The 26,472-nt window shown below is 52.2% G+C and overlaps 1 protein-coding gene across 1 annotated transcript in view; it reads right to left on the bottom strand.

Annotated features, from left to right (window-relative positions):
- LOC144754051 (class I histocompatibility antigen, Gogo-OKO alpha chain-like) overlaps nucleotides 1–26,472 on the bottom strand; it is a 250,093-nt gene that overhangs the window by 141,750 nt on the left and 81,871 nt on the right. Inside the window, exons 2-3 of the mRNA XM_078641566.1 lie at nucleotides 19,540–19,809; nucleotides 18,142–18,414 (exon numbers count right to left, since the gene is read on the bottom strand). Coding sequence (XP_078497692.1) covers nucleotides 18,142–18,414; nucleotides 19,540–19,809 — 543 coding nt within the window. The remainder of the gene's footprint in view (nucleotides 1–18,141; nucleotides 18,415–19,539; nucleotides 19,810–26,472) is intronic.

Below are 26,472 nucleotides of genomic sequence, written 5' to 3'. Positions count from 1 at the left end.
AGGTGTACATTGGAGTAGGGTGGAGTGGGGTAGATTGGAGTGGGGTAAATTGGAGTGGGGTAGAGTGGAGTGGGGTAGAGTAGAGTGGGGTAGAGTAGAGTGGGGTAGAGTAGAGTGGGGTAGAGTAGAGTGGGGTAGAGTAGAGTGGGGTAGAGTAGAGTGGGGTAGAGTAGAGTGGGGTAGAGTGCGGTAGATTGGGATGGGGTAGAGTAGGGGAGATTGGGGTGGGGTTCACTGGAAGGTGTATATTTGAATAGGGTGGAGTGGGGTAGATTGGAGAGGGGTATATTGGAGTAGGAGGGAGTGGGGTAGATTGGAGTAGGGTAGAGTGGGGTAGACTGGAGTGGGGTAGATTTGAATAGGGAGGAGTGAGGTAGTTTGGAGCGGGGTCGAGTGCGGTAGATTGCGATGGGGTTCACTGAAAGGTGTATATTGGAGTAGGATGGAGTGGGGTAGATTCGAGAGGGGTAGATTGGAGTAGGGAGGAGTGGGGTAGATTGGAGTGGGGTAAATTGGAGTCTGGTAGAGTGGGGCAGATTGGAGTGGGATAGAGTGGGGTAGATTGGGGTGGGTTTCACTGGAATGTATATATTGGAATAGGGTAGAGTGGAGTAGATTGGAGTGGGGTAGATTGGAGTGAGGTACAGTGGGGTAGATTGGAGTGAGGTAGATTGGGGTGGGGTTCACTGGAAGTCTATATTGGAGTAGGGTAGAGTGGGGTAGATTGGAGTGGGGTAGATTGGAGTGGGGTAGATTGGAGTAGGTTGAGTGGGGTAGAGTGGGGTAGAGTGGGGTAGATTGGAGTGGGGTAGATTGGAGTAGGGTGGAGTGGGGTAGATTGGAGTGGGGTAGAGTCGGGTAGATTGGAGTCGGGTAGATTGGAGTGGGGTAGATTGGAGTAGGGCAGATTGAGTGGGGTAGAGTTGGGTAGATTGGGTGTGGTAGATTGAAGTGGAGTAGAGTGGGGTAGATTGGGGTTGGGTTTAATGGAAGGTGTATATTGGAGTGGGGTAGATTGGAGTGGGGATGATTGGAGTGGGGCGTAGAGTGGGGTAGAGTGTGGTAGGGTGGAGTGGGGTAGATTGGAGTGGGGGGTAGAGTGGGGTAGGGTGCAGTGGGGTAGATTGGAGTGGGGTAGATTGGAGTGGGGGGTAGAGTGGGGTAGATTGGAGTGGGGGTAAAGTGGGGTAGGGTGGAGTAGGGTAGATTGGGATGGGGTTCACTGGAAGGTGTATATTGGAGTAGGGTAGAGTGGGGTAGATTGGAGTGGGGTAGAGTGGGGTAAATTGGAGTGGGGTAGAGTGGAGTGGGGTAGAGTAGAGTGGGGTAGAGTGGGGTAGATTGGGATGGGGTTCACTGAAAGGTGTAGATTGTAGTGGGGTAGAGTGGGGTAGATTGGGATGGGGTAGAGTAGGGGAGATTGGGGTGGGGTTCACTGGAAGGTGTATATTGGAATATGTTGGAGTGGGGTAGATTGGAGAGGGGTATATTGGAGTAGGAGGGAGTGGGGTAGATTGGAGTAGGGTAGAGTGGGGTAGACTAGAGTGGGGTAGATTGGAATAGGGAGCAGTGAGGTAGATTGGAGTGGGGTAGAGTGGGGTAGATTGGGATGGGGTTCACTGAAAGGTGTATATGGGAGTAGGATGGAGTGGGGTAGATTTGAGAGGGGTAGATTGGAGTAGGGAGCAGTGAGGTAGATTGGAGTCTGGTAGAGTGGGGTAGATTGGAGTGGGGTAGAGTGGGGTATATTGGGGTGGGTTTCACTGGAAGGTATATATTGGAATAGGGTAGAGTGGAGTAGATTGGAGTGGGGTAGATTGGAGTGAGGTACAGTGGGGTAGATTGGAGTGGGGTAGATTGGGGTGGGGTTCACTGGAAGTCTATATTGGAGTGGGGTAGATTGGAGTAGTTTGAGTGGGGTAGATTGGAGTGGGGTAGAGTGGGGTAGATTTGAGTGGGGTAGATTGGAGTAGGGTAGATTGGAGTGGGGTAGAGTGGGGTAGATTGGAGTGGGGTAGATTTAAGTAGGGTGGAGTGGGGTAGATTGAGATTGGTAGAGTGGGGTAGACTGGGGTGGGGTTTACTGCAAGGTGTATATTGGAGTGGGGTAGAGTGGGGTAGATTGGAGTGGGGAAGATTGGAGTGGGGGTAGAGTGGGGTAGAGTGGAGTAGGGTGGAGTGGGGTAGATTGGAGTGCGGTAGATTGGAGTGGGGGGTAGAGTGGGGTAGGGTGGAGTGGGGTAGGGTGGAGTGGGGTAGATTGGGATGGGGTTCACTGGAAGGTGTATATTGGAGTAGGGTGGAGTAGGGTAGTTTGGAGTGGGGGTAGAGTGGGGTAGGGTGGAGTGGGGTAGATTGGAGTGGGGTAGATTGGGATGGGGTTCACTGGAAGGTGTATATTGGAGTGGGGTAGAGTGGGGGAGATTGGAGTGGGGTAGATTGGAGTGGGGGTGGAGTGGGGGAGATTGGAGTGGGGTAGATTGGAGTGGGGGTAGAGTGGGGTAGGGTGGATTGGGGTAGATTGGGATGGGGTTAACTGGAAGGTGTATATTGGAGTAGGGTGGAGTGGGAAAGATTGGAGTGGGGTAGAGTGGGGGAGATTGGAGTGGGGTAGAGTGGGTTGAGTGGAGTGGGGTAGAGAGGGGTATGGTGGAGTGGGGTAGAGAGGGGTAGAGTGGAGTGGGGTAGATTGGGATGGGGTTCACTGAAAGGTGTAGATTGGAGTGGGGTAGAGTGGAGTGGGGTAGAGTGGGGTAGATTGGGGTGGGGTTCACTGGAAGGTGTATATTGAAATAGGGTGGAGTGGGGTGGGTAGAGTGGGGTAGATTGGGGTGGGGTAGAGTGGGGTAGATTGGAGTGGGGTAGAGTGGGGTGGGGTTCACTGGAAGGTGTATATTGAAATAGGGTGGAGTGGGGTGGGTAGAGTGGGGTAGATTGGGGTGGGGAAGAGTGGGGTAGATTGGAGAATGGTAGAGTGGGGTAGATTGGAGTGGGGGTAGAGTGGAGTAGGGTGGAGTGGGGTAGATTGGGATGGGGTTCACTGGAAGGTGTATATTGGAGTAGGATGGAGTGGGGTGGATTGGGGTAGTTTGGAGAGGGGTAGAGTGGGGTGGGGTTGAATGGAATGTGTATATTGGAATAGGGTGGAGTGGGGAAGATTGGAATGGGGTCAATTGGAGTGGGGTAGATTGGGTGGGGTAGAGTGGGGTAGATTAGAGTAGGGTGGAGTGGGGTAAATTGGAGTAGGGTAGAGGGGTAGATTGGGGTGGGGTTTACTGGAAGGTGTATATTGGAATAGGGTGGAGTGGGATGGGTAGATTGGGGTGGGGTAGATTTTTTTTTTTTTTTTTGTAAGACCTTTATTTACATAGAGCAAGTTACACTGCATGAGCCTACAACCCTGAGGCCGGCTCGCCATGTTACCATGTTCGTCCAATATAGCATATGTAATACATGAATAACTGTGCAGATACGGTAGGCAGATCCGTCTCATTCGCCCTACGCAGAACTCTTAGCAGTCAGTCGGTATGAGTCTTACATTTTGTAATTTTATAAACAGAACTATAACATTCCCCAACTGTAGACCTTACAGTGCTCTCGAATACAACCTATACAGTGAGTGGAGCAGTATCCCGGTATTTCCCCAGTGCCGCCCTCAGTCATCTCCAATGCATTCAGCAGTCATCCACACTCCAGTCTTTCTAGTGTATCAGCTAGTCCTCCTCATGTTCCTGCAAGGAATTCAGATAGTCTGACAAAAAGCCCCACATGTCCTTCGGCTTCGATGTTACAGGTAAGTCTTCCTCGTAAGTTTGTAGTTTATCCCGGCAGATGGACATGTCATGTAGCCACACTTTTGTAGTCGGTACTCTACGGCTGTGCCAGCATTGCGCCACCTGTCTTTTTGCTAGCAGTAGTGCGATTGCACAGAATTTGCGTTTTAGTGCTCTGAATTGAGGTACAATACCCAGCAGGCAGATCTGTGGCGTGCACCGCACCTCATCTCCCAATATGGCCGACAGTGCTGCTGTGACCTCCTCCCAGTAATCCGCTACCCTCGCACACTGCCATGCCAGATGTACAAAGTCCGCACCCTCACTACCACAGCGCTTACATTTGTCGTCCTCTTGTAGCCCATATTTGCGCATTTTCACCGGTGTGTAGTAGGCTTGGTGGAGGATCTTAAAATGTATAATTCTCAGATTCCCATTGGGTGTCAATATCTGTGTCAGTGCGCATGTGCTGTACCATTCCTCATCTGTCAGGGGAGTATCAAACTGCGCATCCCATCTCTCCTTAGCTTTCAGTGTGTGGCCTGCTATTTCCGTTTGCGCAGCATTATACAACCTGGACACCTAAGTGAGATAGATCCCTAGTAGTGATCAGCATCTGTAAGGGCGCTAGAGTTTCCGGTTCCGCTGGGAACGATGGGTAGTGTTCCCTCAATGCCCTTTTCAACCTGTAGTACGTGAATCGGAACATAGAAGACTGGTTCCGGATATAATGCAAGTTGTCGATGTCTATAAATGTGCCACCCTGATACACATCACACATCCTGTCGATTCCAGCTCTTGTCAGCAGAGACATCCCCACTTTTTCGTTAGTGACTGACAAAGCCTGATGGTGCTGCAATGGCATGTCCGGTGCATACAATGGGGTTTTGTGAGCCAATTGTCCTAGTTTGTTCCAAGCTTTGATTGTGGTGTCTACAGTGTTGATGTCCTGTTTGTGGAGTGGAGGTCTGGTGTGTGATAATATCGCCGACAGGGGAACGGGATGGGCATCCCCTTCCTCAATGGCCACGTGAGTAATATAGGGGACCTCATGGTACCAATATGCTGCGTACTGTGCCTGGGCACAAAGGTAATATAGGAGAAAGTCTGGGACCCCGAATCCACCTTTTGATATCGGGAGTGTCAGTGTTTGCAGGTCAATTCGAGCCTGTTTACCCGCCCATATCAAGGTTAGTACTAGTGACTTTATGCGTTGAAAGACCTCTCTCGTAGGCGTAATGGGTATGTTGTTAAAGAGATATATTATCTTGGGCAAGATGTTCATTTTAACTATCGCTATACGATCAGCTATTGATAATGGTAAGTGTATCCAACGACGGACCTTATCGTCCAGTTTGGAGAGTACCACCCCATAGTTTGCTCGCATGACTTCGTCTGGATTCCTGTGGAACATGACCCCTAGGTATCGAATCGGGTCCTGCTGCCACTCTAGTGGATAATCCATTGCAAAGGGGGTAGTGGCATCGGTGAGAGGTATGAGCGAGGATTTGGACCAGTTTATTGCTAAACCCGAGTGACCCCCAAACCGGATGTACTCTCTAAGCAGCGGGTTCAGATGTGTCTCTGGGTCGCGAACATATAATAACATATCGTCTGCGTAGAGTGATATGTGCAGTGGCCTAGACACAAATTGCAGGGCCGACTCCTTGTAATTTTGACGTACTATGCACGCTAGTGGTTCTAACGCCAGCGCGAAGAGCAGGGGTGACAGGGGGCAACCCTGCCTTGTGCCCCGCCCAATGTCAAATGGAGCTGAAACATAACCATTGATTCGGACTCTTGCACATGGTTTAGTATACAGCAAGGAAATCCACTGGACAAACCTTTTAGGGAACCCCATCCTATTGAGGACAGTCAGCATGTAACGCCATTCGATCGAATCGAACGCTTTCGCGGCGTCGAGCATGACAGCTACCGCCTTAACCGAGGGCTTCAGATAGTGTGCCAGCGCGAACAGGGTTCTGGTATTATGCGAGGTGGATCTAGTGGGCACGAACCCCGCCTGATCCGGGAGTACTAGTCGAGTCATCAGTGGGGACAGCCTAACGGCCAGTAACTTTGCGAGTATTTTCGAATCTACGTTTATTAGGGAAAGGGGTCTATAGGAGTCGCAATTTTCCGGATCTTTGGATGGTTTAAGGAGTGCTATGATCATTGCCTCCCGCAGAGTGGGGGGGAGTAATGATCCCTCAAAGGAATTACCATACATGTCCACCAAATAGGGGGCGATGATATCCACAAATTTTTTATAAAATTCGGACGTGTACCCGTCAGGGCCTGGGGCCTTTCCATTGGGGAGCGAGGCGATCACCTCAGTGACCTCCTCGACCGTGATCGGTCGAGCCAGATATTCCCTATGGGCATCCGACAGCCAGCCAATCGCCACCTCATGTAAGTAGTCATATGTTTCCTCAGTAGTAGCTGTTGGTTGGGATTGGTATAGTGTGCTGTAGGAGTCTACAAAACATTCGACTATGTCTGCTGGATGTGTTTGTAAAATCCCCTCCCCTGACTTGACTCGGAGTATCGTTGAGTGTCCTCGTCCCTCACAGATTTTCCGCGCCAGTACTTTCCCTGGTCTACCCCCTTCCCCAAAAGCCCTGGCCTCGTGTTTGCGATCTAGGTATTTGATTTCTGCCGTTAAAAAATCGGCATGTTCTGTGTGTAATTCGCGCAGCTTGGGTAACAACAATACGTCCTGCGTTTGTTCATAGTGCATTTCTAAGTCCCTCATCTGGCTTTCGCAGCGGCGAATTTGGCACCGTATGTTTTTGAGTACTCCTATGGTAGTGCTAATGCAGACTCCCCTTATCGTGGCCTTAAAGGCTTCCCAGAGGAGACAAGAGTCTTCAGTAGTTTGAGAATTATTAGCAAAGTAGTCTTTGATTGCCTTAGTCAGGGTGTCTACATATATTGGGTCTGTGAGGGCCTGGGAGTTGAAACGCCATTGGAATGGGGGGGGTGTGTAATGAGGTATGTCCAATTGTAAGTGAACCGGGTTGTGATCCGATAGCGTGCGTGGCAGCACCTGTATCTTACGCGCCCACAGAGCAACATCCTTGGAACCCAACCAGTAGTCCAGTCTGGACCAACTATTGTGGGATGCTGTGATGTGTGTAGCACCTGGGTCGTCAGTGTGTTTTAGTCTCCAGATGTCCGCCAACGCTAGATCCTCCATCATGTGACCCACCATTAGTCTCGACTGCTTGTGTTGTTCCACTGATTGTGAGGAGCGATCCAGTCCGTCCAGTAGTGTCACGTTCCAGTCCCCCCCGCATAAAATGTGCGTGCAAGCATGTTTCTGCAGATGTCCCCAAATGTCACGATAGAATTCCGGCGCGTCAATATTCGGGCCGTACACGTTTAGGAGTGTTATGTGTTGGCCTCTTAGTGTACCCGTCACTAGCACGTATCTGCCAGCTGGGTCCTGTGTCAAATGCTCCTCCTCAAAATTGACCCCCTTCCTAATCAGTATAAGCACCCCCCGGGAATAAGACGAGTATGAGGCTCTGTATGAAGTACCTGCCCACCTCGACCCCAATGTAGCGTGAGTGTGCGGTGCTAAGTGCGATTCCTGCAGGAATGCTATATCAATATTCCATCTAGTAAGACTGGCAAATACCTGCCTAATTTTCTGTGGGCGAGAAAACCCACGAATATTCCAAGTGAGGACGTTTAGACAGTTACCGCTGCCAGTTCTAGAACCTGGTGTACACAAATGATGCTATACCACACATACCAGCACATACAAGTACCCTACCCGGATCCTGATCCCACCCATTACCATGGTCGTAAGTTGCAAATACAATCCCCCTCAAGGAATATCTGAATGATGTGTACATTTGCAATGCAATTGGTCTTAGTAAACAGTCAAACATCCCCCCTCCCCAAAACCCACCCACTCCAGCATCCCCAACCTGCCGAAGCCTTACCCCTTCTGAGCACAACTCCCTCAACCACTGAACCAACAACTCGGTGCTCATGGCAGAACTTGTGTTGGGTATTACCCTTATGGAGGTCCGCCAGTAGTGCAACTCTTCACCCGATGTACGGGTGCAGGCGATACTTGATAGAATCAGACAGAATCGCAATATATGTGTCCATCAATCCACAATTCCACTTCCCCCCCACCATCCTCCCGCTGGGTGCAAGTAGTGGAGTAGCTCTAAAGGATAAGCTGTTGCGTCTCGCAGCGAACATACATGTGCGGAAAAGTCTAGGCCTAATAGAACCAATGCACAGCCCTCCCCGCACATAGCAATCATTTGGTTATACATTGTACGGGACACAGCAGCGTGTGGGGGCGATGTCACCACCGGTAGTCCACACAGCGCAATGCAAAGTGAGTCATAGTGTACAGTGGTCTGCCACTCCCTCCGCTATCTTATTCCAGTTCTGAGGGTCTGCGATCACTTTTGAAATAAAGGGTCCTGACCCATCGCTCGCAGTGGTGGCATTATTTACAGTTTGATACAATCGTGTGATCAAAAAATTCAGCGGGGAAGGCATAGCAGCAAGGTCAATTTATGAATATCCGTGGCAGTTCAGGACAGTGGTGTGTGCCCTCCCCTGCCATCCCAGCTTGTCCCTGCCTTTCCACCGCACATTGTCAACTTTAAACGCTATTCTCTCACCTTTGGTAGCCTCGTGTCCGCATACCCTGTGCAATGCAGCTGAGGAGGGCCATAAAGCAGCCCCACGTTGTCATCCGTGCGGCAACTCTTACCATCGCGCAAAGTTGGATACCTTCAGTGACATCAGTCCGAGACTTCGTTCTGGTCGTCCCGGGATTCCGACCTCGCCTCACGCTGTATTCTCTTGACAAAGACGAGGGCCGCTTTGGGCGTCGCCAGCACGATCGTCTGCTCCTTCCACACCACTCGAAGTCGGGCAGGATATAGCATAGAATACCCAATGTTCAATGCTCGCAGCTTAGCCTTCACTGTGGCGTACTCCTTTCGTGCCTGCTGCACAGCGACCGTGTGATCAGGGTAAAACTCCAGAGAGTTGCCCTGATGAGTGATTTTGCCCTTTTCCCTTGCCAGCCTTAGGATCACGTCTCTGTCCCTGTAATTGAGGATCCGCGCCACTATCGGTCTGGGTGTCGCGCCGGTCGGTGGCTTGGGGCCCAGTGATCTATGGGCTCTTTCCACAATAAAGATCTGCGATAGGGCCTCCGCCCCAAAGATATCCTTACAGAGACCCTCGATGTAGTGTTCCATGCGCCCTGTGTTGGTAGATTCTGGCAGGCCCGTGATTCGCACGTTATTGCGCCTCGAGCGCGCTTCCAAATCCTCTTCCTTCGCTTTTATCACTGTCAGAATGCGTTCAAATCCCGCGCATTTAGTGGTGGACGTATGCGCCTCATCTTCGACGGCAGATATTCTCGCTTCAGCTTCGTCCAACCGTTCGCCATGTTTTTCTTGTCGGGCAGCCATGCCATCCATCCTGCACGTCAGATTGTCCAGCTTGCCATTGATGTCCTGCAGATTTGATTGGATAGCCAGCAAAATCTTCTCAATGTTAGTAGTTGGCGGTGGATCTGCAGAACCGCCGGCCTCCGCCATGTCGTCCGCAGGTTTAGTTACCCTTTTGCTGTCAAATGAAAGTTTTGGTTGCTGTTTGTCTGGCTTCCCCATAGTGGTGGCCGGTGAGTGCACTTTCCTCAATGTGGGTCCAGACGCCCTCGTTGCTCTGGTCGCCGTCGCCGTGTTTCCTCTTTAGTGGTGGCCAGCAGCTGCACGTGGTGGTAGTTCTCTTCCAAGATGGCCTCCGCCAGTTGTATTACGCCAGCGTGTGAGTACCCCGGGGGGGATGCGGTCTGGTCACCCCTGCGGCAAGTTGAAGGAAGGGAGAGACATGTGCCCGTGACCTTGGGGTGCCACTGCGCGATCAGCCCGGCAATGGGACGCCACCTAGCTCGTGCGTTATCTCGCTCCCTATACCTGTCGGCACTATGGATGTAAATTTCACTGTTTGCTGGATCGATTGAGTGCAGGAGGCCTGCGTTGTGCCGTTCTCAGTCTCTCATGCACCTGCCGGTGTATCCCGCTCTCCGCCCCGCCAATCCGCCAGTAGTGAGCCCAGTACTCCGTGCAGGAGCCCGCCGGCGCTAAACCCCAGGTTCCGCTGTGACGGCAGTGGGCGCCGCCATATTGTCAGGCAGCCGGCCGAAGTTTGGGCGCACTCCGCCCGTGTGCCTCGGTGCTGGAACGATGTAATCGGTTCCGCTGGGCCTGGCAATCTGCGCTCACCTTCGGGCAATATTTGCTGGGCTACTCGGGCAGTACGCTGCTGAACCTGCGTTGTTCGCTCCACTCTCGCAGTCGTCCGCCGGCCATCTTGTCAGGCACATCGGTGCACGCCGCGGTTACCTCGGTATTGTATTTGCGCCCGGGGGGTATCGACAACTTCCACACCTGTCCGCCTCCGCTCCACATATTCCCACACCAAATTCTGGTCGCGCAGTGTGGAATGGTGGGGTTTTAGTGGCAATGGATCACATCGTGTGATATCGCCCGGCGGAGCTGCAGTTCAGGCAGCCATTCCGCTGTGCGCCCCCTAGCGCCTCCCGGGGTGGGGTAGATTGGAGTAGGGTGGAGTGGGGTAGACTGGAGTGGGGTAGAGTGGGGTAGATTGGGTGGGATTCACTGGAAGGTGTATATATTAGAATTGAGTGGGGTAGATTGGAGTGGGGTAGAGTGGGTAGATTGCGATTGGGTTCGCCGGAAGGTGTATATTGGAATAGTTGGAGTGGGGTAGATTGGAGTAGGGTGGAGTGTGGTAGATTGGAGTAGGGCAGAGTGGGGTAGATTGGAATGGGGTAGATTGGAGTAGGGTGGAGTGGGGTAGATTGGAATGGGGTAGTGTGGGGTAGATTGGAGTAGGGTGGAGTGGGGTAGATTGGAGTAGGGCAGAGTGGGTACATTGGGATGGGGTTCACTGGAAGGTGTATATTGGAATAGGGTGGAGTTGGGTAGAGTGGGGTAGATTGGTTTGGATTTCACTGGAAGGGGTATATTGGAGTAGGGTGGAGTGGGGTAGATTGGAGTGGGGTAGAGTGGGGTTAATTGGAGTGGGTTAGATTGGAGTAGGGTGGAGTGGGGTAGATTCGAGTGGGGTTGATTGGAGTAGGGTGGAGTGGGGTAGATTGGAGTGGGGTAGAGTGGGGTGGTGTGCAGTAGATTGGAGAGGGGTAGATTGGAATAGGGAGGAGTAAGGTAGATTGGGGTGGGGTTAGAGTGGAGTAGATTGGGATGGGGTTCACTGAAAGGTGTATATTGGAGTATGATGGAGTGCGGTAGATTGGAGTAGGGTAGAGTGGGGTAGATTGGAGTAGGGTGGAGTGGGGTAGATTGGAGTGGTGTAGAGTGGGGTAGATAGGAGTGGGGTAGATTGGGTTGGATAGATTGGAATAGGGAGGAGTGGGGTAGATTGGAGTGGGGTAGAGTGGGGTAGAATGGGTTGGAGTAGGATGGAGTGGGGTAGATTGGAGTAGGGTAGAGTGGAGTAGATTGGGATGGGTATCGCTGAAAGGTGTATATTGGAGTAGCATGGAGTGGGGTAGATTGGAGTAGGGAGGACCGGGGGAGATTGGAGTAGGGTAGAGTGGGGTAGATTGGGGTGGGGTAGAGTGGAGTAGATTGGGATGGGGTTCACTGAAAGGTGTATATTGGAGTAGGATGGAGTGGGGTAGATTGAAGTAGGGTAGAGTGGGGTAGATTGGAGTAGGGAGGAGTCGGGTAGATTGGGATGGGGTAGATTGGAGTGGGGTAGATAGGAGTGCGGTAGATTGGGGTGGGTTTCACTGGAAGCTGTATATTGGAGTAGGGTGGAGTGGGGTAGATTGGAGTAGGGAGGAATGGGGTAGATTGGGGTGGGGTTCACTGGAAGTCTATATTGGAGTAGGGTAGAGCGGGGTAGATTGGAGTGGGGTAGAGTGGGTTAGATTGGAGTAGGGTGGAGTGGGGTAGATTGGAGTAGCTTGCAGTGGGGTAGAATGGAGTGGGGTAGAGTAGGGTAGATTGGAGTGGGGTAGAGTGGGGTAGTTTGGAGTGGGGTAGAATGGGGTAGATTGGGGTGGGGTAGAGTGGAGTGGGGTAGATTGCGATGGGGTAGAGTGGAGTGGGGTAGAGTGGGGTAGATTGGGATGGGGTTTACTGGAAGGTGTATATTGGAGTAGGGTGGAGTGGGGTAGATTGGAGTGGGGGTAGAGTGGGTAGAATGGAGTGGGGTAGAGTGGGGTAGATTGGGGTGAGGTAGAGCGGAGTGGGGTAGAGTGGGGTAGATTGGGATGGGGTTCACTGGAAAGTGTATATTGGAATAGGGTGGAGTGGGGTAGATTAGAGTGGGGTAGAGTGGGGTAGAATGGGTTGGAGTAGGATGGAGTGGGGTAGATTGGAGTAGGGTAGAGTGGAGTAGATTGGGATGGGTATCGCTGAAAGGTGTATATTGGAGTAGCATGGAGTGGGGTAGATTGGAGTAGGGAGGACCGGGGGAGATTGGAGTAGGGTAGAGTGGGGTAGATTGGGGTGGGGTAGAGTGGAGTAGATTGGGATGGGTATCGCTGAAAGGTGTATATTGGAGTAGCATGGAGTGGGGTAGATTGGAGTAGGGAGGACCGGGGGAGATTGGAGTAGGGTAGAGTGGGGTAGATTGGGGTGGGGTAGAGTGGAGTAGATTGGGGTGGGTTTCACTGGAAGCTGTATATTGGAGTAGGGTGGAGTGGGGTAGATTGGAGTAGGGAGGAGTGGGGTAGATTGGGGTGGGGTTCACTGGAAGTCTATATTGGAGTAGGGTAGAGCGGGGTAGATTGGAGTGGGGTAGAGTGGGTTAGATTGGAGTAGGGTGGAGTGGGGTAGATTGGAGTAGCTTGCAGTGGGGTAGAATGGAGTGGGGTAGAGTAGGGTAGATTGGAGTGGGGTAGAGTGGGGTAGTTTGGAGTGGGGTAGAATGGGGTAGATTGGGGTGGGGTAGAGTGGAGTGGGGTAGATTGCGATGGGGTAGAGTGGAGTGGGGTAGAGTGGGGTAGATTGGGATGGGGTTTACTGGAAGGTGTATATTGGAGTAGGGTGGAGTGGGGTAGATTGGAGTGGGGGTAGAGTGGGTAGAATGGAGTGGGGTAGAGTGGGGTAGATTGGGGTGAGGTAGAGCGGAGTGGGGTAGAGTGGGGTAGATTGGGATGGGGTTCACTGGAAAGTGTATATTGGAATAGGGTGGAGTGGGGTAGATTAGAGTGGGGTAGATTGGATTGGGGTAGATTGGAGTGGGGTAGATTGGAGTGGGGTAGAGTGGGGTGGGGTTCACTGGAAGGTGTATATATTAGAATAGAGTGGGGTAGACTGGAGTAGGGTGGAGTGGGGTAGATTGGAGTGGGGTAGAGTGGGGTAGATTCGGGTGGGGTAGAGTAGAGTGGAGTAGAGTGGGTTAGATAGGGGTGGGGTTCACTGGAATGTGTATATTGGAATAGAGTAAAGTGGGGTAGATTGGAGTGGGGTTCACTGGAAGGTGTATATTGGAAAAGGGTTTAGTGGGGTAGATTGGAGTGGGGTAGAGTGGGGTAGATTGGAGTGGGGTAGAGTGGAGTGGGGTAGAGTGGGGTAGATTGTAGTGGGGTAGAGTGGAGTGGGGTAGATTGGGGTTGGGTTCACCGGAAGTCTATATTGGAGTAGGGTAGAGTGGGGTAGATTGGAGTGGGGTTTACTGGAAGGTGTATATTGAAATAGAGTTTAGTGGGGTAGATTGGAGTGGGGTAGAGTGGGGTAGATTAGAGTGGGGTAGAGTTGAGTGGGGTAGAGTGGGGTAGCTAAGGGTGGGGTTCACTGGAAGGTGTGTATTGGAATAGGGTGGAGTGTGGTAGATTGGAGTGGGGTAGAGTGGAGTAGGGTAGAGTGGGGTAGATTGGGGTTGGGTTCACCGGAAGTCTACATTGGAGTAGGGTAGAGTGGGGTAGATTGGAGTGGGGTAGATTGGAGTAGGGTGGAGTGGGGTAGATTGGAATGGGGTAGTGTGGGGTAGATTGGAGTAGGGTGGAGTGGGGTAGATTGGAGTGGGGTAGAGTGGGGTAGATTGGAGTGGGGTAGAGTGCAGTGGGGTAGATTGGAGTGGGGTAGAGTGGGGTAGATTGCGATGGGGTTCACCGGAAGGTGTATATTGTAATAGGGTGGCGTGGGGTAGAGTGGAGTGGGGTAGAGCGGGGTAGATTGGGATGGGGTTCACTGGAAGGTGTATAGATTGGAGTGGAGATTAGAGTGGGGTAGAGTGGGGTAGGGTGGAGTGGGGTAGATTGGAGTGGGGTAGAGTGGGGTAGATTGGGGTGGGGTAGAGTGTGGTAGATTGCGATGGGGTTCACCGGAAGGCGTATATTGGAATAGGGTAGAGTGGGGTAGATTGGAGTAGGGTGGAGTGGGGTATATTGGAGTTGGGTAGAATGGAATGGGGTTCACTGGAAGGTGTATATTGGAATATGGTAGAGTGGGGTATATTGGAGTGGGGTAGAGTGGGGTACATTGGGGTGGGTTTCACTGGAAACTGTATATTGGAATAGGGTAGAGTGGGGTAGATTGGATTGGGGTAGAGTTAAGGATAATGGGGTTAGATTGAAGCGGGTTAGATTGGGTACAGTGGGGTAGATTTGAGTCAGGCAGAATGTAGTAAGTTAGATTGGAGTTGGGTTGAATGTAGTGGGGTAGATTGAAGTGGGGTAGATTGGAGTGATTTAGATTGGGTACAGCGGGGTAGATTGGAGATGGGTAGAATGTAGTGGGGTAGATTCTAGTTTGGTAGAATGTAGTGGGGTAGATTGGAGTGGGGTAGAGTTGGGTAGAATGGAGAGGGGTAGATTGCAGCGGGTTAGATTGGGCACAGTGTGGTAGATTGGAGTCGGGTAGAATGTAGTGGGGTAGAATGGAGTTGGGTAGAATGTAGTGGGGTAGATTGGAGTGGGGTAGAGTTGGGTAGAATGGAGTGGGGTAGATTGTAAATGTAAATGTAAATGTAAATGTACAGGAATTTATATAGCACAAATCACCAAGCGGTTTCTAAGCGCTTGCTTAGGGAACCCGTCGTGGTATTCCCCTGTGAGATAACCCCGGCAGGGTATCCGCAAGGTGAAAGCCAGGCATCCCGCCGCGAGGGGCCGTTGTGGAGATTAAGCAAGCTATTGCCCAGAGTCGCAGAGTGTGAACCCGTGAATCCGGTAGGCACCGGAGCGAGAATTGTCGAGTCCATGGACATTTTAGGACTCAAGACCCCGCCGAGCCGGGAATTGAACCCTGGTCCTGGGCTGACCTCTGCTTCCAGGTCTGCCTCCTCTAACCAGTGAGCCACACGTCTCTAGATTAGAGCGGGTTAGATTGGGTACAGTGGGGTAGATTTGAGTGGGGTAGAATGGAGTGGGGTAGCTTGGAGTGGGGTGGATTGGAGTGGGTTAGATTGGGTACAGCGGGGTAGATTGGAGTAGGGTAGAATGTAGTGGGGTAGAGTTGGGTAGAATGTAGTGGGGTAGATTCTAGTTTGGTAGAATGTAGTGGGGTAGATTGGAGTGGGGTAGAGTTGGGTAGAATGGAGAGGGGTAGATTGGAGCGGGTTAGATTGGGTACAGTGGGGTAGATTTGAGTCGGGCAGAATGTAGTGGGGTAGAGTTGGGTAGAATGGAGTGGGGTAGATTGGAGCGGGTTAGATTGGGTTCTGTGGGGTAGATTGGAGTCGGGGAAAATGGAGTGGGGTAGATTGGAGTTGGGTAGAATGTAGTGGGGTAGATAGGAGTGGGGTAGATTTGGGTTGAATGGAGTGGGGTAGATTGGAGCGGGTTAGAGTGGAGTGGGGTAGATTGAGGTAGACTGTATTGTAGTACATTGGGGTGGATTGTTGTGGGCTGGAATGGGGAAGAGTGAAGTAGATTGCGTGGCGTGGGGTGGACGGCGTAGAGTACGGAAGCTTGGAGTTGAGTATGGTAGATTAGGGAAGCTGGAATGAGGTAGATTGGAGTAAAATAGATTGTGGTAGGGGTACAGTGAAGTGCAGTAGAGTTGGGTAGATTGGGGTAGACTGGAGTGGGGTAGATTGGAGCGGGTTAGATTGGGTACGGTGGGGTAGATAGGAGTCGGGTAGAATGTAGTGGGGTAGATTGGAGTGGGGTAGAGTTAGGTAGAATAGAGTGGGGTAGATTGGGTACAGTGTTGTGGAGTGGAGTGGGGTAGAATGGAGTGAGATAGATTGGAGTGGGGTAGATTGGGTACAGTGGGGTGGATTGGAGTGAGGTAGAATGTGGTGGGGTAGATTCTAGTTTGGTAGAATGTAGTGGGGTAGATTGGAGTGGGGTAGAGTTGGGTAGAATGGAGAGGGGTAGATTGGAGCGGGTTAGATTGGATACAGTGGTGTAGATTGGAGTCGGGCAGAATGTAGTGGGGTAGATTGGAGTTGGGTAGAATGTAGTGGAGTAGATTGGAGTGGAGTAGAGTTGGGTAGAATGGAGTGGGGTAGATTGGAGCGGGTTAGATTGGGAACTGTGGGGTAGATTGGAGTCGGGTAAAATGGAGTGGGGTAGATTGGAGTTGGGAAGAATCTAGTGGGGTAGATAGGAGTGGGGTAGAGTGGAGTGGGGTAGATTGAGGTAGATTGTATTGTAGTACATTGGGGTGGATTGTTGTGGGCTGGAATGGGGAAGAGTGAAGTAGATTGCGTGGCGTGGGGTGGACGGCGTAGAGTACAGTAGCTTGGAGTTGAGTATGGTAGATTAGGGAAGCTGGATTGAGGTAGATTGGAGTAAAATAGATTGTGGTAGGGGTGGAGTGAAGTGCAGTAGAGTTGGGTAGATTGGGGTAGACTGGAGTGGGGTAGATTGGAACGGGTTAGATTGGGTGCAGTGGGGTAGATTGGAGTCGGGTAGAATATAGTGGGGTAGATTGGAGTGGGGTAGAGTTAGGTAGAATGGAGTGGGGTAGATTGGAGTTGGGTAGAATGGAGTAGGGTAGATTGGGTACAGTGGGGTAGATTTGAGTCGGGCAGAATGTAGTAAGTTAGATTGGAGTTGGGTAGAATGTAGTGGGGTAGATTGAAGTGGGGTAGAGTTGGGAAGAATGGAGTGGAGTAGATTGGAGCGGGTTAGATTGGGTACTGTGGGGTAGATTGGAGTTGGGTAAAATGTAGTGGGGTAGATTGGAGTGGGGTCGAGTTGGGTAGAATGCAGTGGGGTAGATTGGAGTCGGGTAGAATATAGTGGGGCACATTGGATTAAGGTAGATTGGGGTAGCGTAGAGAGAAGTGTGGTAGAGTGGGGTGGATTGGATAGAGTGGGGTAGACTGGGGTGCAGTAGACTGGAGTTGGGTAGAATGGAGTGGGGTAGATTGTAGTAAGGTAGATTGGGGCAGGGTAGAGAGAAGTGTGGTAGAGTGGGGTGGGGTGGATTGGATGGAGTGGGGTAGATTGGAGTAAGGTAGATTGGGGCAGGGTAGAGAGAAGTGTGGTAGAGAGGGGTGGGGTGGATTGGATGGAGTGGGGTAGATTGGAGTAAGGTAGATTGGGGTAGGGTAGAGAGAAGTGTGGTAGAGTGGGGTGGGGTGGATTGGATGGAGTGGGGTAGATTGGAGTAAGGTAGATTGGGGCAGGGTAGAGAGAAGTGTGGTAGAGAGGGGTGGGGTGGATTGGATGGAGTGGGGTAGATTGGAGTAAGGTAGATTGGCGTAGGGTAGAGAGAAGTGGGGTAGATTGGGGTGGTTGTGGATTGGATCGAGTGGGTTACATGGGGTAGAGTGGGGTAGACTTCGATCGGCTGGGGTAGACTGGAGTGGGGTAGAGTTGGGTAGAATGGAATGGGGTAGGATTGGGGCAGTGTGCCGTGGAGCCAGGTAGCTGCTTCAAGAGTCGGGGTACACTTGCGCTCACATGGAAGAGCCGAAGGAAGCGCCGAACAGAAAACAAAGTCAAAGGATATAAAAATCAACACTAGTCAGAAAAAGATATAAAAAAGTTCTGTGAATCTCGGCGGACGGATACAAATTAAGTGGGATCAGTTGGGGGTGGTGCAGACTCCGCTTCAAGCACCTTCACTGTATAGAATACGTACTAAGAAAGGAGTGGGGGCTGGGGGGGGAGCACGGATCTCATACAGGGTACAAAGCCCCCCACTGTGTAACACTGCTCCAGACCCCCTTGTATCATCCCTGGGGGGGCAGAAATACTGGAGTCGGCGAGATGGGGGGAGGGGCGCAGAGCGGATCACAGAGGGCAGCAAACAAACCTCGCCCCTGAGGGTAACCCGGTCTTCTTGCAGTACAGGGTGCCAGTCTCTGTCCACACAAGGCTTCAGTGGGGGCGGTAAGCGCTATATAATTACCCATAACCCACCTGTCTGCAGCCGCTCCGCCCCGAGCTTCAGGTATTTCTTCAGGTACTCGATGCACCTCCCCTCCAGGTAGTCCTTATATCGCTGGGCCTCAATCCGCTCCGAGTTCAATCGGTCCTGTGTGATCCTGGCCGCATCCATGGCCGCCGTGTACGTCTGTCTGTCCTTGTCGAAGCTGATGAAGTCGTGTCCGTCGAAGGCGTCCTGACGGAACCCTCCCACGGAGCCGTCGTCCCGGAGCTCACAGCCGGACATCACCTGGACCACGTGGAGACCTGAGGGGGTGAGAAGAGAGAGGTCTGACACCCGCAGGCAGAGGCTGAGGGGAGATACAACACCCCCCCCTCTCACGCACCCCCCTCGCACCCTGCTCACAGCCTTACATCCACTGGATAATGTGGAGACCTGAGGGGGGGGGGGAGCGAGGGCTGAGGGAGGGGTGGAGAGCACGAGGGGCAATCACCAGCACCCCTTTCCCCCCCCTCGATGGGGCCGCCACTGCAGTGAGGAGACACAAGAACCGCCCCATGGGGCGTCACCCGGAGCTCACGCCCGGAATCCTAGTGGACACGTGTGGGATCTGAGGGGGGGGAGAATGGGGGGCTGAGGGGGGGCCCTGCGGGAGAGCAGCGGAGAGACGCTGGCTGAGGGGGGGGAGAGTGGGGGGCTGAGGGGGGGACCTGCGGGAGAGGAGCGGAGAGACGCTGGCTGAGGGGGGGGGGGGGGCAGCAATGATCGATCCGGGAGAGCGGAGGTGAGTGAGAGCCTGAGGGAGGGGGGGGGCGAATGAGGGGGGACCCAAGAAAATCCTTCCCGCCCCCCCCCACTCCACCAATTCCGATCACCTGAGCTCAGCAAACACCACCCACAGCATGTGGAGAGGGGGGGGGCATGAGGGCCTGAGTGGGGGGGGGCAGGGGTTCAGTCACGTTCAAGCCCAGAGAGACCGTCGACCCTCATAAAACCCCCGTAATGAGGGAGAGGACTGTGGGGGCACTGGGGGGGCGTGGGAGGGGGAAGCACAGAGGCAGGGTGAGGCCCCTGGTTTGGGGGGCTTCTTACCCCCCCCTGCAGGCACAAACACCCCTCACAGCCTCTGCGCTTCAGAATGTTTTGCGTGACTGCGTCAGATCCCCCCCTCTGCAGTCACTCGCCCCCCCCAAAACACTGACCTGTCACAGCTCACTCGGGCTGGGTCTCCACCCCCCTCCCTCGAGCTAAGTTCGACCCACAGCCACACTGGAGCCCCCCCTCCCGGCCGTTCCTCCAACCCCCCCTCAACACCCAGATGCCCCTCACCCCTGTCTGAATGAGGCCCCTCCCCCGGTGTCACGCACTTCCGGTTGCCCCGCTTCCCTGGACACACTCCCCCCCCGACCATGCCCCCCCCTGTCACTCACCCTGGGTCTGGTTGACTCGGTCCATCACGGTCCTCACATTGGCCTTGCCCACCTGCTCGTTCCCTCGGGCGATCTCCGTCTGCACCTCCCAGTACCGGGGGTCCTCGGCGGTGATCCTCTCCATCCAGGGGGCCCGGGGCCCCGCCCTGCGGCTCTCACTGGAGTAACCCACGATGGGGACGTCATCCACGTACCCCACTGAGGAGAACTGGGGGGCCCCGGGGAGGGGCCCCGAGAGGGAGGAGTGGAAGTACCGGAGGGAGTGCGAGCCTGGGGGGGAGAGAGAGAGGGAGGGGGTCAGAGGAGAGAGCGCCCCCCACATGAAAAACGTTCCAACCGCCCCCCACACAACAGTGACCCACCACATGCATTATAAAGACACCCCCCAGTCCTCCACCCCCCCTCTACAGTGTACGTCACTCTTACAAATAAACGGGGCGACCCCAGGGCGGGGCCCCGAGAGGGCGGAGTAGAAACCTCTGAAAGAGTGTGAGCCTGGGGGGGGAGAGGGGCACAGGGGGTCAGGTGAGGCTCTCAGGGAAGGGGGGGTGTCAGCCCCGCACCAATAATACATATTCCCGGGCACCCCATCACCCCCCCCCCCACTCTGTCACTCATGTTCCTGATCTAAGAAATAGCCACTCTCTGCTGGGGTGGGGGAGGGGATCACCTCTCATAACCACCCTGCCCCGCGCGGCCACCCCTCCCTTTCACCCTCTTCAGCACTGGTGGACGGGGGGGGGGATGGGGGGGGGGTGTTCTGGAGGATTCCACAGTCTGAGATGGTGATGACACCGCGGGCCTCTATTTACATAGCCACGCCCATTCCACGATATAGCCACGCCCCTCAATGTTGATGCTGGGAGCCTTAGATGTAGCTAACACCCCCCCATCTCTTCGAGCAGGGGAAGGGTAAGAAACCCCAAGAGAGCCTCCTACGAAAACCACTGTTATCGACCCTGCAAGTGTTAAAGGGTGTGTGTGCCCTGCAATGCCTTTAACCAAATGACTGCAGGTGAAGAAGCTGAATGCACAAGACTTACTGAGATCGGTAAATAATACTTGGGGCCCCATAACTAGGGAGCAAGGTGTGACGGTAATAGGGGAGGAGTCACGAGGGGCGGAGTCATAAAAACCAGACTTTGACAACAGTTTATGCTTTTATTTTTTAATAATGCAGCCACAAGGACAAATGAGATAGTAAATATGTCTGGGTTAGGTGTCTGACACAGAGGCTGCATTTTAAAATATCTCCTGCGGTTCAGGCACCTGCTGCAGAGATCTGTGTGCAAAGAAACTTTTAGGGGATAATAAAACTGTCAAGATAACTCTGGAAGTTAATGCACTTCTGCAGTGATCTATGTCTGACCAGCAACTTTTAGGGGATAATAATACTGTCAAGACAGCTCTGCAAAGAACTGTGTGCGCCCAGCAACATTTAAAGGATATTAATACTGGCACGATAGCTCTGGAGGTTAATGCACTTGCTGCAGTGATCTCTGTCCGACCAGCAACTTTTAGGGGATAATAATACTAGCAAGACAGCTCTGCAAAGAACTGTGGGCGCCCAGCAACATTTAAAGGATATTGGTACTGGCAAGATAGCTGTGGAAGTTAATGCACTTGCTGCAGAGATGTGCATGCCCACCTAGGAACTTTTAGGGGATAATAATACTGACAAGATAAGTCTGGAGGTTAATGCACTGGTTGCAGAGATCAGTGTGTCCCCAACAACTTTTAAAGGTTAATAATACTGGCCAGATAGCTCTGTACGTTAATGCACTTGCTGCAGAGATCTATGTTTTTCCCAGTCACAGTTTTGACTCAAAGTAGCACAGAGGGTTACAGTGCCTGCGGCAAAGCACATTGCGTAACATGCAGACCACGATTTCTATTTGTAGGCCCAGCAACCACCACAGTCTACAGTGTATGCTACTCACACCGCAGAAGTAGGGGACCCTGGGAAGGAGACCGGAGAGGGAGGAGAAGTAACGGAGGGAGCAGGAGCCTGGGAAGAAAGTGCACACCCATCCCCCCACATGCAATACCTTCCCTCTGCACCCCCACACAGCACTGAACTCCCCCCCCCCTGGCTATCGGGCATGTTAATCTTCCACATACAATGGGAGACCCCGGGGAGGGGCCCACGAGTGAGGAGCGAGCCTGGGAGGGGGGTTACAAAGGGTCAGAGAACTGACCTCACTTAGGGGTTTGGGGGAACGGGGCAAAAAAAACACCCCCACAGCATTCCCCTCGGTCATCAGGCATGTCCCTGACTCAAGAGAGCTGGGGGGTGGAGGTGGGGGCAGGGGGTAGGGGGTTATACTTCACAAGGAGAGGTAGAAATGAGAGCAAGTCTGGGGGGGCAGGCCAAAGACCTTGCATTATAGTCGCCCCCACGTGTGTAATACTACCCCTCCTACAACACTGCCCCCGCTCGCCGCGGCGGTCACCTCACCCTTTTCCAGTCTCTAAGCTTCCTTTGAGGGGTGGAACAAGAGCAAGGGGAGTGATGGGCGTGGGTGGGGGGGGAAGATGGGGGTAGTTTGAGTATTATCGGTTCCAGGTTCTGATGATACTATAAAATCTCTATTTACATAACCACGCCCCACTAACGCATCCCCACCAATCACATGGCCACACTCCTCAGCTCTGACCAAACTCCCCTAAATCTGTTAGAACAGAAGAGTAAGAACACCCCCCCCCAAATACATAGAGAGCCCCCTCGGTAAACCACTCTCTTATCGACCCTGCAAGGATTAAAGGCAGAGTGCGCCCTGTTGTCCCTTTCACCCAATGCCTACAGGTGAAACAGATGAATGTACAGAGTTGGCATCGTAAAATAATACTCTGGGAACCCACACCTGGAGGTCAAGTTGAGATAGGGGAAAGGGGGTGGAGTCACAGGGCGGAGTCAAGAAAACCAGACTCTGGCATATGTACGAACGCCTCTACATCTGAGCAGGCAGGAGAAGGGTAAGAAACCACAAGCAGAGAGAGCCGCCTACTTAAACCACTCTCGTATCGACTCTGCAAGGATTAATGGCCGAGTGTGACCTGTTGTGCCTATAACCCAATGCCTGCAGGTGAAACAGCTGTATGTACAGAGCTGGAATCAGAAAATAACACTCCAGGAATTCCTAACGGGGGTGTCAAGGTGTAGCAGGGGAAATGGGGTGGTCAAGAGGGGCGGAGACATGAAAAGCAGAGTCTGACCGCCAACTTGTACATCTATTTTTTAAAAACTCAGCTGATCACAAAAAGACAGCTTTTTAAAGATCTCTTGGGGTTAAGGCACCTGCTGCAGAAATGTGCCTCACCTCCCCACCCCCCACCCAACGAATCCTTATCTACGGTGCATGTTACTCTCAGAGAACTAGGGTGCCTTGGGGTGAGGGGCACAGAATAACCAGACACACTCCTGTCAAGTTTCCCAGGTCCAAGTGTGATGTGCTACTCTAGGTCAGATGTTTTATTTGAATTCTAGGACTTGTAAGCTTATCTTTTACAATATAAAACAGGACTACAAGTCCCAGAATTCAAAGCAAAAAACCTGGAATGAAGCAGCTCATCATACATGAACCTGGGAAACTTGGCAGGTTTGTGAATAGCGGGAGGCAGAGGGGCAGAGACTGGACCTCATAGAGGAGAGGCAAGTCCCCCCCTCGCATGTCACCCCACAGATGGGGGCAGCACAAATACCACACCCCTGCCAAGGACATCACTGCCCCCCCACTCTTCTCTCCAGTGTGTGTACTTACCGCCACCGTAATTAACTCTCTCCCTTCCTACCAAACACTGCCCCCCAGCGGATGCCTTCCCCCTCTCGTGCATGTCACGGGTCCAATACAACTTAGGTACAGCTATGGAGCTTAGGAGACCCCCTGGCCTACATCTCCAAGGCGCTCCCTGAAATACGGCCACGCCCACCCTGACCTTTAGGAGTCAGGGTGGACCTGATGATGCAGCATGACACCAACAGGGTGTGTGAGGGTAAATTAACAGAAAGGAGTTCCCTCCTATCCCGCATTTTAGCGGGGTACGCCACGTAAGCCTAATGTTGAGCCCGTTGGGTCTGGATATTTAAGTTTGCTCCATTTTTCTTTGTTCCCCAGAACACTCATAGTGTAGAGCACCCTGCACAGTCCCACATTAAGTCAGAATGCATCTGCTACAGAGGACTTCTTGCCATTCAATATGTTATATATAAGATCGCGCCCTGATGAAGGATAAGTTCATCTTTTGGTCACGTCCGAAACGCGCGTCAGTGCATTTCTGTCTAATATTGTATTATGATCAATTTCTGTACATTGGATTACGTTTACTGCATTATGTTTAATATGTACATCTGATTAATTTGAATATTGATTGAATTATTGTTGTTTCTAATCTTTGTGTAGGTCTCTTTTGAGTTGTATGCTTGTTGCTTATTTTTTGTACAGTTTGTGAGAGGTTGGGGTGGCATATGCTGTCCACTATTCTAGTGGGCACCTTGCACCAGTCCAAACGACCCTTATGGATGATAGGTTAAGACAACCTTTATAGAAAGCTATCCTAGTGGTAGGTGTGGAGAGCAGCCTTCAGGCTAAGTCTTGAAGGAACGTAAAGCAGCTTGTTTTAACAGTCTATAATCTCGTGAATGAGCAAATGAAAAGAGAACCACACTAAGGGGCAGATTTACTACAAAGTAATGCAGCGCGGTGCAGCAAGTCATTTTGCTGCGCCGTGCTGCGTTAGTTTGGAAAGCACAGAGATGAAACATATTTACAAGAATATGTCGCATCTCAGTGCTTCCCCCTGCGCTGGCGCACAAACTACAGCCATGCGCCGGAGCAGGCACCCTTGCACCATGGTGCAAGGATGCCTCTGTTGTGGGGAGATTGTTTATGTGCAGGAACACGACATTTTTCGATGCAGCCATTCCAAAGTTAGCATTTACAGCGAGGTTATAATGCACTTAAGAGTATATGGCCTAGCTGCATCACAAAACAGCCTCAGAGAATAGATTCCGAAAGCTGCAGAGGGTTCTTGCTCATGAATGAGCACCCTCTCACACAAAACCAAGCACTCTGCCTTCAGGATTGTCAAGGCCTGCCATAGGAGTGACTTATAGGATTACATGCGTCAGTGATTTAAGGTAGATATAGGAAGCCTATATCTTAGTAAGGGGTGCATGCACCACCTTACCCAGGCTGCAGTAGCAGTCCTATGGTGCCATTTTTGAAGGCTTCCCAGGGGTGGCATAATACATGCTGTAGCCCCTGGTAGGCCTCTGGGATTTCTATGCCCTTGGTTCCTATGGTACCATATACTAGGGACTCACTAGGGTACCCCAGTAACCAATCTGGAGTGTACCTAAAGTACATGCAATCATTTTAGAGAGTAAGCAGCTAGGCTGAGGTCCTGGATAGCAGGATTGCAGCCAAACTATGTCAAAAACCATCAAAACACCAGGAAAAAAGTGGGGGTAACCATACAGTCGGATTCCATCTTCCTACACTGTTGTAATTTTACATGTTGTGATTTCTTGCTCATTGTACATTGTTATTGCTGTATTTCATGTGTTGTTTCTTTATAGAGTTTCTACGGGTGCTCCTCAAATTAAATACATGAAAATATATTGACTATTTATACTGAATGAAGACTTGTTAAATATATTTTTATATTTTTTCATAAATAAATTGGTAAAACCATTGGTCTGGTACTGAACAGTTTATATACCATGGATGAATTGCAAGTCTTTAAATGATTTTGTTTTGGAGAAGTTTTTGTTGTCTTTGTTTCTTCAAACAGGCTAGCCAACATAGGCCTATGTGGACTGCAATAAATCTCCTCCAATCCTTTCTGGTGAATAGAGAACAGGCGGTTTCACTTGAGGAATTTAGATCAAAACCCTCCTCTCTGCCTTGCGGGATCCACAAGGGTTGTCACCGAGCCCCACCGTTTCTAACGTTAATGTGACCCCCGCTAGCCAAACTGATCAAATCGTATGGTTTCTCAAAAACATCACACGCAGACGAGACTCATATTATTGTGTCCATCTCTAGCAATGAGGGGGACGCCTCCCATCGCTTCAATAGTTGCGTGGGTGAGATTGTCAGATGGATGAAACATAATAGTCTAAAGTTCAATTTGGGGGGCGTGGCCAAGATGGCGTCTTGGTAAGATCCAGTTGCTCTGCTCTCTGCTCGCACCGGGCCCGTTTTCGCACCTCCGGCGGCAGAAAGGGCACCGGAGCCTGCCTGTGTTACTGCAAAGGGCAGCGCAGCATTCCTGGAGGTGTCGGACGGACGGCCCCGGCGACAAAGGCAGCTCTGAGATCGCGGCGGAGCGGCTGAGGTCGTGACAGAGGGCCGCGAGAAGACGCAGCAGATGGCTTGGAGCAGAGGGCTCCTGGGCAGGTCTTTTGGCGGTCCACATGTCTGGTATGGGGGCTGTCACTGCTACACAATGCAACCAGAGCGGCAACGTCGGCCGCAAAGTCAGAGGCTCGCATCGGTGGCTATGAGAAGAGCCCGGGCCGTGTGAATTACGCGAGGCCTCGGCTTTGCAGGCCTAGGTGGGCCTTCACACACACAACCTGGTGATTCTTGGAGCTGTTGCCCACATCGGCTGGGCAGAGAGCTCCCGCAGTCTCCCCACCTGCGGGAGCCCCCTCCTTGCCACCACAGGAGATGAGAAGGACCCCCAGATGGACGATCAATAGCCCCTTGAGGTCTTCAGGGGCACATACATCGGCCACAGGCCTCTCTGGAAGAGAGGCCAGCGTGGTGGCCCCTTCGACCAAGATCACACCGGAGGCCATAGGGGGTGCCAGCACACGGATGTCTAAGAAAGGGGAAGTTTGGAGGAGCGCTCCTGCCCACCAACCTCAAGATTGCCCCTTACACTACTGCATCAGCCCAGAGGAGTCTACAGCTTGAACACGGGCTT

Source organism: Lissotriton helveticus, chromosome 5_1 (genome assembly GCF_964261635.1).
Source record: "Lissotriton helveticus chromosome 5_1, aLisHel1.1, whole genome shotgun sequence".
Taxonomy (NCBI): domain Eukaryota; kingdom Metazoa; phylum Chordata; class Amphibia; order Caudata; family Salamandridae; genus Lissotriton; species Lissotriton helveticus.
The sequence above is the reverse complement of the archived record's forward strand: the minus strand, read 5'-3'. Positions and strand labels throughout refer to the sequence as shown.